The 11,537-nt window shown below is 39.8% G+C and overlaps 1 protein-coding gene across 1 annotated transcript; it reads right to left on the bottom strand.

The window, feature by feature from the left end:
* Positions 1 to 975: 975 nt before the first annotated feature.
* Positions 976 to 9,137, bottom strand: LOC116850608. The gene is made up of 2 exons (XM_032829104.1): positions 8,945 to 9,137; positions 976 to 3,322 (listed from the first exon to the last, which is right to left on the bottom strand). Exons 1-2 carry the CDS (start codon positions 8,974 to 8,976, stop codon positions 1,510 to 1,512), a joined length of 1,845 nt encoding a protein of 614 aa, XP_032684995.1. The 5' UTR covers positions 8,977 to 9,137; the 3' UTR covers positions 976 to 1,509.
* Between the last annotated feature and the right edge of the window lie 2,400 nt (positions 9,138 to 11,537).

Consider the following 11,537-nt stretch of genomic DNA (forward strand, 5'->3'; position numbering starts at 1 on the left):
AATAAGAAAAAAAGTATTAATTATATCTCAGGGAGGTTTAAAGACTAGATATTTAAATTAAAAATAAAATACATGGATGAAAGTCCACTTGGCGTCCTTATAATAAAAATTAATGAAAAAAATCCAAAGATTGTGTACATCAGGCATAATCAATTTAAACATAATACTAATTGTTCTTGCAAAACTATATGTTAACAATATTTCTAAAAATATATAATTAATAAATCTATAAACTCATGATTCTTTTAAAAAATAAAATGCAGGATTTATATTTACAAAAGTTTAAATAAAAATTGTCCACTACGTAATCCAAATACAGTATTTTACAAAAAATTGGTGTTTCGCATAATAATAGCATAAAATAATTATGTGCAATATACACAAATCTTATTATTTAAGTGAAAATGTTCTCTTTCAATTGACGTAGCTTATTTGTAAGGCTTCTAAACCTTCTTTAGCAATAAGTCCAGCATCTTTTAAATGATCGAGTAAATCTTTGAAATTAGCTATTTTTTTTTAATCGAGAGATAACTTTAGTCGAGTACTTTTTATTTTTTAAGTATTCTTTGTACAGTTTTTGGACTGCTTCGTAAGCTTCAACTGATGTGAAATCATCAGGACCAAGATCTCCAACATAACGGATTTTTTTAAAACGCTTTGTTTTTGACCCTGCCAGTGTGCCTGCAGTACTACATCTGAAACAAATTTTTAATGAATAATACAATATTTGTTAACATATGATAAAGTTACCTTTTTTGTCTACTTGCAATGGATTCTTGATCATTATTAAGTTGTTGACAAAATGTCTTGATTGTCATTTATATTTACACATGTTTCTAATACCTGTGGGTTGGACTCGATCACTTTCATTGATTGATAGTCACAACTATTGGAAATTAATTATAAAAAATAATTTTTCTTCAACACTTATTACATACATACATAAACATGATGTTGTGCCCCAGGGTGGTGAGACACGTCGAGTAGATTCGGGATCGGTGGGTCGGGGATGCAAAGGCGTAGTGATGTAGTTTGGCAAATAAATTTAATGCACCTTTTTAAACGAACTTCCCGAGTTCTTATTACTTAATACAATTTGACGGTCGCGTAAGTTGCTGTCGCAGAACCGGAGGAGCAATAGCCCTGTTTGGCGTTCTTCTCTGGTCCTTTTATAATCTATAATTAGGTCGTAGACGGGGGTGTTTGGTCAACTGTAAAGTTGTTACATTTACTGCTGACCTGTCCCCAATATGTTGCGATATATTTTCAAGGCGACGCTTAGCGTAGCACTTGCGCAATCATAATAATGTTGTAGCGCTGTCGAAGCGGTTTCTTACGAAACGTTTCGGCAACGCTAAGAATAATACTAACGATTATAACATTCCTCCCCCCATGGAGCAAGAAAACGGAAGGTCTGGAACGACGTTTTCGCCTTAAATTATAACGCTTTACAATTTTTATCATTTTTTTTTTTTCCGTTACAATAATAGTTATAATCGTTTTCCTTACTTACAACTGTACATGTAGGCTATGTCTACGTTTTAATATTGGTTTAGGTTGTGTTCTGATATTTCGTTTATTGCTACGTTCTATTACGATTGGTGAGTTTTTTCCATTTTTAATTTTCTTTATTACAATTATCGCAATTATAATCACTATGACTATAGTTACTCCGCTCGGTGCTGTTGTGTACATAATATTTTTATAATGTAGAAACGAGTTTGAGTTGTTTTCTAAATTTCTATATGTTTGTGTTATTCTGTTACTTAATTCTACCAACTCTGATGGGTTGTGTATTATTTTATTTGGTTTTACGTGTAGGATTTCGTTTTTGTTTTTTATCACGTTTAAATTTTTTTGTTCTAATGTTATATTATATTCAGGTATGTGCGTTTGTATTAATGTGCTCTTTATTATACCTTGTGCTTGTAAAATCTTGTCTTCAATTATTACTTTACATTGATCCTTAATGTGTATAATTCCTGTTTTGCTTATTTTCTCATAAAATGTTTTTTCTTTGCATTGAATATGGATGGTTTGCTCACTATTGGTGGAATATAACCATGTATTCTTTCGCGTTAATGCTATTACGAAGGTATGGTTAGCTATAATGTATTTTAAATGGCAGTTTTTCATATTTTGTAATGTCGTATACATCTGGATTTCACAAGGTGTTTCTTCGTTAATTCTATATATCGCATTTTGTTGCGGACAAATATATTGATTATTAATTTTTATACAATGTGTTAATTCGTTTTCTTGTAATAGTAAATATGTGTTTGTTTCCTGGTTAATAGCTACTTGTGTGTATGCAATGCTAGTTAAAGCGAAAATGTTATCATGGCTGTAAACCGGGAAAGGATGTATGTGTACTATTTCGTACGTATTATATGTTATAAGAGGTAAGTATAAAATAGTAAAGATATTTTTATTTTTGTAATACGCACTAATTGTGAGAAATTTCTTTATTTCCAACCAATTTTCTGTTTTAGGCGTGAATGGAAATCTTGTTCCTTTTGGTAAGTGTATTGCTACCTCTTGTAATTGAGACACGATGCTATTTATGGGTGTTAGGTTGATAGGTAAGTTTCCTAGCTGTATGTTATCTAAATAATTTACTATATCGTTCTGGTCACGTATTAAATCATTAAGTAAAGCAGTAAGTATTGTAAAATGTTCATCTATATGTTGGCGTAATATGATTCCTGTTTCCTCTGTATAGAGCTGTGTAATAGTGTTCCATAATATTTGCTCATTTGTTTCCAAAGTTTGTTCTAAATTATCTAAATGATTGATAGTTGTATTAATAATTTTGAGTTGGTTTGCTATTGCATGTTGTAACGTCTCTTGTTTGTTTTCTATTAAGCTTAATTGTTCGTTTATTATTTTTTCATCATTCGCATCCATTATTCCAAATAGTGATTTTGTTAAGGATCCTATTCCATCTACTAATCCTCGTTTTATTTCTCTTGGATTTTTATATATATTGTGCAATCGTTCCGTTATATTTTGTACGCGGTCTAACCCCTTTTTTACAATTTTTTGTGAATTTTCACACAGTTCCCACGTAATGCTCGGTTCTTTTTGTTGGTTACATACCTCTTGTGTGTTTCTAAGATATTTTTGTATCTGGTTACCTCGAATGTCTATTCCCTGTATGTCTATTCTGATTACTACCTTCCATGTAGAGACAACTTGGTGTAATTGTCCTTGAAGGTCATAATACACTCCAGGAGTATGTGTGAATTTGATGATCTCATACGGTGCCTTTGTCTCTGTTCCTTTTACTCTGAGGTTGGCACTTTTTATCAGTACGAGTGTCCTGGAAATACATTGGGGTTCAGGTGTTGGAATAGATATGATACCCGTTTTTATTGTTTGCATGTGTCGTATTTATGTTAGCGACTAATGCATCTATCAGTGTTGTTTCATTCCCTCAACGACCACGATGTCGTCTGTCACAGTCCCTTGTACCGTGCGTCCTGAGGTAGTGATTTTATCTGTAGCCCTGTTGAATATGTATATAGTGCTTTTCGTTATTATTTTGTTTAGCGGGAATGTGTAGTTTGTGAAGAATTGGATGATGTTTTTGACGGTTCTGTGCCGTCTCCTTCCTGGAACGTGTCGGGAGGGTTTCACCGTCCTCCACTTGGTCGCGGTCATGGTCGTGCTATTTGGACTCGTGTGGAAACACTTCGGCAAATTGGAGCTTCCCAAGTCGTTCTCCAGGACCGACCTTTTTGTGGACGTGGCAAGGGAACACCTCCGTTCTAGGTATGTGTTTTTTTTTAATCTTCTAAGTATAACTTTAATCGGTTCGCGTGCGTACGAAGTGTTCGTCGGCCGCGTTTTATTGTATAGTTTTCGTTAGGGTGTTTTTCAATTATTTCATATGGTCCTATCCACATTGCATCTAGCTTCTTTGATCTTCCCCTTCGTACTGTCTCGTCATGAAGTAACACCTGGTCTCCTATGTCAAGTACAGCTTTTTTCGTGTTTTTATCATAATACTTTTTACTTTTTATTTTCTCCTCCTTGACGTGCTCCCGGGCAATTTGATTCGTTGCTCGGAGTCGTTGTTTCATCTCCTGTGCATAATCCTCAATGCTGTATGTATTTTTTGGTGATCCTAATATGGACGATGGTAGTGTTGCTTGGTGTCCATATATTAACTCAAACGGAGTGTAATTAGTTGCAGAGTGGGGGGTCGTATTGTATGTGAATATAGCATATGGGGTCCACTCATCCCAGTCTGTTTGATCTTGATTTATGTAGTGACGAAGATATTCCGTGAGTGTACGATGAGATCTTTCCAGAGCCCCGTTACTCTGTGGGTGGTACGCCGTTGTTTGGATTTTTTCTATTCTCAATAGTTTACATACTGATTTAAAAACTTTACTTAGGAAATTCGTTCCTTGATCCGTTAATATTTTTCCTGGTATTCCATATTCTAATATAATCTTTTCTGTGAATTCTTTTGCGACGGTGGTTGCCTCTTGGTTTGGTATAGGGACCGCTTTACTAAATTTGGTCAACATGTCCTGGAATGTTAAAAGATATCTATTTCCATTTCTTGTTATGGTTAGAGGTCCTACTATATCTAATGCACACTTCTCGAAAGGTTCAGTAGGTGTGTCTGTAATAATCATTGGTGCCTTCTTCTGAATGCTTAACTTGTTCTTTTGACACAGTTCACATTTTCTTATATATTGTGCCACGTCTTTTGTTATCCCTTTCCAGTTATGTTTTAGACGTAGTCTATTTAATGTGCGTTGTACTCCTTGGTGTCCTCCTAATGGAGCGTTATGGTATTCATATAGGATTTGGTTCTTCTCTTCTTTGGTATAATTTCGCATACCGTGCGTGTCTGTGTCTTCTCCCTCTTCTTTTTCCTCTTCCTCTTCTTCTTCTTCTTCTTCTTCTTCTCTTTCCTCTTCTTCTTCTTCCGTTTTAGTCGTTTTAAACGGAGCACTCGTTTGTATTACTGATACCGGGGGGTATCTGCTTAGCGCATCTGCGTTAACATTTATTTTCCCTGATTTGTGGACTATTTCATAATCGTATTCTTCTAATTTCAATCTCCATCTTATTAATCTAGATCCGGGGTCCGTAACGTTAAATAGCCAAACCAATGGTTTGTGATCTGTAACAATTTTAAATTTTGTCCCGTAAATGTAATGCCTAAAATGTTTTACGGCCCATACTATTGCTAGTAGTTCTTTTTCAGTAGTACTATAATTTTGTTCCGCGCGTGATAGTACGCGGCTTGCATAAGCTATCGGATTGTCTTCTCCTATGCGGCCCTGTGATAATATGGCTCCAATTGCATGATCGGATGCGTCAGTTGTCACGACGAATTCCTTTTCAAAATTCGGATATTGTAATACCGGTGTGGTGGTTAGTTTTTCTTTTAACACGTCGAACGCTGTTTGTTGTTGTTGACCCCATTCAAATTTTTCCTCCTTTTTTGTAAGTTTAGTCAAGGGTCGTGCTATTTTTGAAAAATTCTCAATGAATTTTCGGTAATACCCTGCGAGACCTATAAATGACTGGATGTCTTTAGTTTTTTTAGGCCTTGGGAAATTTGTTATGGCCTCTATCTTTTTTGGGTCTGGTAGGATTCCCTTTTCCGAAATTATGTGTCCTAGGTAGGTTACCTCTTTCCTAAGGAACTCACATTTATTTGGTTGAAGTTTTAGGTTACATTGCCGTATTCTGTGTAATATACTGATAAGTTTTTTATTGTGATCTTCTAGACTATTTCCATATATTACTATGTCGTCTAGGTATACCAAACATTTTAACCCTTGTAATCCTGTTAGGACAGTGTTCATTAGTCGTTGAAAAGTGGCTGGTGCATTTTTTAATCCGAACGGCATTCTGTTAAACTCGTAATGTCCCGTAGGTGTTGAAAACGCTGTTTTTTGCTTATCTTTTTCTGCCATCTCTATCTGGTGGTATCCTGCTGCGAGGTCCAAGGTAGAGAAATATTTAGCGTTCCCCAATTGATCTAGAATGTCGCTGATATTAGGTAGAGGGAATGAATCTCCTATAGTTAAATCATTTAACTTCCGAAAATCGACTACGATCCTTAGTTTCGTTTCTCCTGAGGCATCCGTTTTTTTTGGTACTACTAATAACGGTGCATTCCACTGGCTGTTGCTAGCTCTTATTATTTTATTGTCAAGCATTTCTCGTATTTGCTTGTCTACCTCTTTCTTGTGCTTTTCCGGAAGACGATATGGTCGCACGTTCACCGGCGCGGCGTCACTTCGCGTGGTGATTTGATGCTTTACCACCGCGGTATGCGTGAGGCTATCTCCTTCGAGAAAAAATATATCATTATATTCCTCACAAATTTCATGTATAATTTTTTTTTCTTCGTTGTTTAAATGCTCCAATCTTAATTGTTGGTTCAATTTTTCTGTTCGCGCTGTCAGTTTATTGCTTTGATTTTTTGTGAGCATGTTTATCTCCGCGGTATCATATTTCGGGGTATCTTCTAATATTACATATGGTGTAGCTATTTCGACAATATTATCGGTAGTATTTACTACCGTTGCTGGACATGTGAAATTGTCAGGTTCTACCAAACAATTTCCGATAAAAATTCCTTGTGAAATTTCTTCAGCGGGGATTACTCCCACTCGATTTATGTTTACTGCGGCACGTATTATTACTTCACTGCGCGCGGGAAGGTTATACGTCTGCTGTGAAATCAGCGATAGACTTTGTCCGGAAATCATCATCGTCCTTGCTTTATAATCAAGATTAGCGCGGTGTTTGCGAAGGAAATCTATTCCTAATATTCCCTCGTGCTCGATTGGGAAATCATCCTGTACAACATATAGTTCGAATCTTCGGCGCTGGTTTCCTACGTTGACTGTGGCGATTATTTTTCCTATCGTGTAGGCTTTATGTCCGGTGATACCCGTAAGTGTCAGTTTTTCTGCAGTCATAGGGGTATCATCGTCCAGCGTTCGTATCTTTACGAGGCTTATTGCAGATCCCGTGTCAACGAGAAAAGGTATTCTTTCTCGTTTCGCCTCCTTTATTGGCAAGATGACTAAGTCGAATCCTGCGTTTTTATGTAAGTTTCGGCGGATCTGATTTACGCGGTAGTCGCGCACGCGATTTTGCTCCTTTTTTATTTCTCCTTCTGTATCATTAATAAATCGGACGTTCCCGTTTCTGCGCGACGTCGCTGGTTTATCTGTATTTACCGCAGTGATAGTCACTGGCCGCGAGGGTCTACGGTAGTCACGCGCGGTGTCCCGTGTCTCGGTCGGCTTCCCGTGTATGTACCAGCAGCTATCGCGAGTGTGTCCGTTTTTCTTGCATCGTGTGCACCATGTGTCGGTTGCATTCACGCGAGAGGTTACTGCTGGTTTAGGCAGAACGAACCGATTTCCATATCGACTGCTACGGCATTCGCGTCCCTGATGCCCTAATTTTCCGCACTTTTGGCATTGTATTATGGGAACATCTCGTTTAGTGTTCGCGAGAGATCCTCGGTTATACCGATTTATTTCGTAGGTGCGTGCAGGAATCTCCAGGGTTCCTTTAATTCTTTCTTCTTCAATTGCCCCTGCTATTGCCTCGGCTAAAGTCGCGGGTGCACGGGACCGGACTATTGTTTGTAGCCTGTCGTTTAGTCCTAGTTGATAGTTGATTAGGGCTAACGATTTCAAGAAAAAATGAATGCCAAGTTTCTGCGTGGGGGAGTAGAGATCCCCTTCCGTTCCGGCCTCGAATAGATCCGTAGTTAATGATTCTACACGGTTTCCGTAAGTTCGCGCATCTTCTCCAGGTTTTTGATGCAAATTATTAAAGTCTCGAAGTAGTCGAGTTATTGATTTCTTTTTCATGAAACATCTTTCTAACACACCCCTGAGGACAGCAAAAGTGTGAATGTTTCGGTTTTTTACCTCTGTTAGGGCGATTCCCTTTAGCTTGGTGCAGATTACTGCTCGAATTAATGTAGATTCGTCAGCAGGATGTATTAGCTCAAACGCGTATTCACACGCCGTTAGGAATTCTATTAATTTATCATCCTGCGTGCCATTAAATATGGGGATCTGATCTCGCGCTTCCCTGATGCGTCGGGATCGTTCCTCGCTAACCGGGGGTAACCCGTCTGGAAAATGGTCACTGTGACCTTGTCCTCGTCTGTCTGGAGGGTATTGTTCCGTATCTACGTTAATGTTTCTTACATTTTGTGGGTCGTCTATGCGAGAGTTAGTTAGTAAGGCTGCATTCGTATAGATAGTATCGCGCAAGTCCTCTATACGCGCTAATAACTGCTCATTAGCGTTATTGTATATGTCAACGTCGCGTCGAATTCTGCTGATTCCTGGTTGAGGATCGTTTACTTCGCTCAACGGCTCTTCTCGTAGTTGAGCCCCGCGGGGGCGAGAGATTTCTTGATCTCTTCCGTTCTCCGCCGCGTGTAGGGTTTCGTCGCGTTGCCCGGTGGCCATTTCGTCAAATGAATCGAATACACTACTATCGTAAGAGGTTAAAGAGAAATCCCCTCTTTGCGAGACGTCGCTAACGGTATCGTGTGAGGGTAAATATGCGCGGCGTCTTGTACGTCGGATGTCGTTTGTAATTTGCACGTCCGGTAATATGCTATGGTCTATTTCTCCGAAAGGGAATTCACGTTCGGCGATTACGTGCTCTGGGGATTCGCGTTCGGTTTCATCCGAATAGTCTAATACGCGACGCACAAGCTCTAATGTTTCACGCACGTCTTCTAAAACTTCGGCAACTGTCTCGTTGGGATTTGAAAGGTGTTCGATAGTTAATCGCGCTGGTGCGCTGTGTAGCCACGATTGATTTGGTATAGGTTGGTCAGGAGTACCGCTTCCGCTCGACATTCACGCCTTTACGTGTTCGCTCGCATAAACTTAATCGCTTAGATTACAATAGTTTCTCGACTTACAATAATGTTGTCACGGCTCTTCTGTAGCTCATCGTGTTTTGGGTGAGTCGGCAAGTCGTCACTCGTTACTGGGTCAATGGCGTTGGGCAGGTCGCGGTCGCCGCTGGTGCAGTCGCCGTAGGCTCCGGTGTCGCTGACAACGTAGTATCGTAGGCCGTAGCTCCGACGGTCGCCTTGATTACGCTGCTGCTCGTCTTTCACCGATTACCGCTGTCCTCTGCCGTCTCTGTTAGCCTTGTGGTCCCAGGGTGTTGTCTTGGAGGGCTCTCAATGACTTTTTAGCTCTCTCCAAATGTTTCTTTTTTTTTTTCTCTCTCTCTCTCTCCTTTTTTTTTGTGTGTGTATGGTCCTTGTTAGACGTCTTCGGGGCTTGTAATAAATTTTTCGAGCTCCCCTTATTGTTTCCTTTTTGCTTCCTTGAGCCTTCCCGTCTAAGTATGTTGACGAGGCAATTTTTTCTTCGTGCTTGCGATATCTGGTAACTCTTGTCTAGTAACGTATCTCCCACGTCACTTGTTGGTTCCGACTGTATCGTCTTTTTTGTTTTTTACGTCACTTTTCTAACCCGTAGTTTCTTTTTACAGGTAGCACCTAGGCCCCGGCGGACACCGATCCCACCGCTGCCACCAATTTGTTGTGCCCCAGGGTGGTGAGACACGTCGAGTAGATTCGGGATCGGTGGGTCGGGGATGCAAAGGCGTAGTGATGTAGTTTGGCAAATAAATTTAATGCACCTTTTTAAACGAACTTCCCGAGTTCTTATTACTTAATACAATTTGACGGTCGCGTAAGTTGCTGTCGCAGAACCGGAGGAGCAATAGCCCTGTTTGGCGTTCTTCTCTGGTCCTTTTATAATCTATAATTAGGTCGTAGACGGGGGTGTTTGGTCAACTGTAAAGTTGTTACATTTACTGCTGACCTGTCCCCAATATGTTGCGATATATTTTCAAGGCGACGCTTAGCGTAGCACTTGCGCAATCATAATAATGTTGTAGCGCTGTCGAAGCGGTTTCTTACGAAACGTTTCGGCAACGCTAAGAATAATACTAACGATTATAACAATGATAAATCACACCTTTCAGAGGAGTCGATTAAGCTAGGTTTTTGGATGCATGGAGTATCTGATGATATTGATAAACTGCCAACAGTAGTTTCGCAGTTTTGTGGCTTGTCTTCGGTGCCATTTTCTCTGTAAAAAAAATTTACAGGTATGTAAATTTGACTATTGTAATTATTATAACTACTACTCTGTACACACATTTTTCACATACCTGTCAGTCACAGTATCAATAAGTAACGAAGGAACTGCATTGGGTAGCAACTTTTTTCTAATGTTTCCATTAACAGCTGTGTATTCAAAATCAGTTGCTAAAAAATGTCTACAACAAATTCTAATTGTCTTAGCTAACGGCCTCTGAATAATAGAAGACCATTGTTGTAGTCTATTTTCATCACCAATAATCCTGTAAAGTTATTTAGTTAAATGTTAACTTCAACATTTAGCTCCAATGTAAACATAACCAAACATGTAAACAGAAATGGTTGTGTTAATATTTTTTACATAATTTACCTGTGGAATGAGACATTTTTAATCTGGCCTTGAGATAATTTACACACGCAACAATGGTGCACCATTTTCCATTAATATTTTGAACTTTTACTAAAAATTTATTGATTTAATCTTTATGTGACAACGTTGTTGTGTACATCACGCCGCACGCGTATTCCTTAGTCCCCACTCTTCGTTGCTGCCCTCCCTCGATAAAAAGAGAAAGAATGAGTTTAGAAAGAGATAGAAGACCTCCAACTCTATCCCCTCTCCTGTAATCCCCACTGGGTTATGTGGGGATGCGCGGTCTATTGTATAAGTCTATGGTCCCGCTCGTTGCGTGCGTGCGTTGCAGCGAACGTTTCCTGCGGCATTTCCGAGCGCCGGTGCGCGGATGCATTTGTGAGCGATCTCTTCTTTTCTCGAGCTGTGTACGTGATCGCCGCGTGCTGTGGAGCGTGTCCGCGACGCGTCGGCCCCCTTGTCCGCGTGTGTACGCGTTTGACCTGGAGTGCGGTCGCGGGCGCGCCTATGTGTGTAAGGCTCGGGAGAGAGAGAGTTCACTGCGAGGGTAATTAGTGTTTAGAGTTAGCAGGCGTAGGGATGGGCAAGCGTGCCCTTGCCCTCAATCCTCTTGTGCGAAGAGGCTCGCGAGCTGTGCACGTGCACAGCTGCGTGTTAGGCTGCCAGCCAATCGCGCTCGTGTCTCGCGAGTTTGTTGTTATTTGTTTCGTCGTCAGCGACCTTTCGTTGGTTTGTAACCGTCGAATAAAGCCGTTATCTTGTTGCGTAATCACGACATAGCAGTGAGTCAAACCTTTCACTTTGTCCTTCCTCGCGATCACAGAAAGAACAGAGCAGTATATTTCGTGTGGCGTGCGGAGGCGAGTTTGTCCGCTTTGAGCGTCGAGCTGCGCGGGTTCCCCACGCACGCTCCGGCCCTCCGCGGGTACGCCGTTCGAGTACCGACGGCGACGGCGCCCACATATGTATATATATATATATATATATATATATATATATATATATATATATATATATATA

The sequence above is a fragment of the Odontomachus brunneus genome, unplaced genomic scaffold, assembly GCF_010583005.1.
Source record: "Odontomachus brunneus isolate Ranch 3 - 2012 unplaced genomic scaffold, Obru_v1 Obru_scaffold_150, whole genome shotgun sequence".
NCBI classification, from domain to species: domain Eukaryota; kingdom Metazoa; phylum Arthropoda; class Insecta; order Hymenoptera; family Formicidae; genus Odontomachus; species Odontomachus brunneus.

What these genes read in the sequence shown, in the direction of transcription:
- LOC116850608 (XM_032829104.1), bottom strand. Translation starts at nt 8,976, where the DNA reads ATGAGCTACAGAAGAGCCGTGACAACATTATT. An exon ending in AGAGCCGTGACAACATTATT is followed by an intron (nt 3,323 to 8,944) that starts GTAAGTCGAGAA and finishes ATGTATTTCCAG; the next exon opens with GACACTCGTACTGATAAAAA.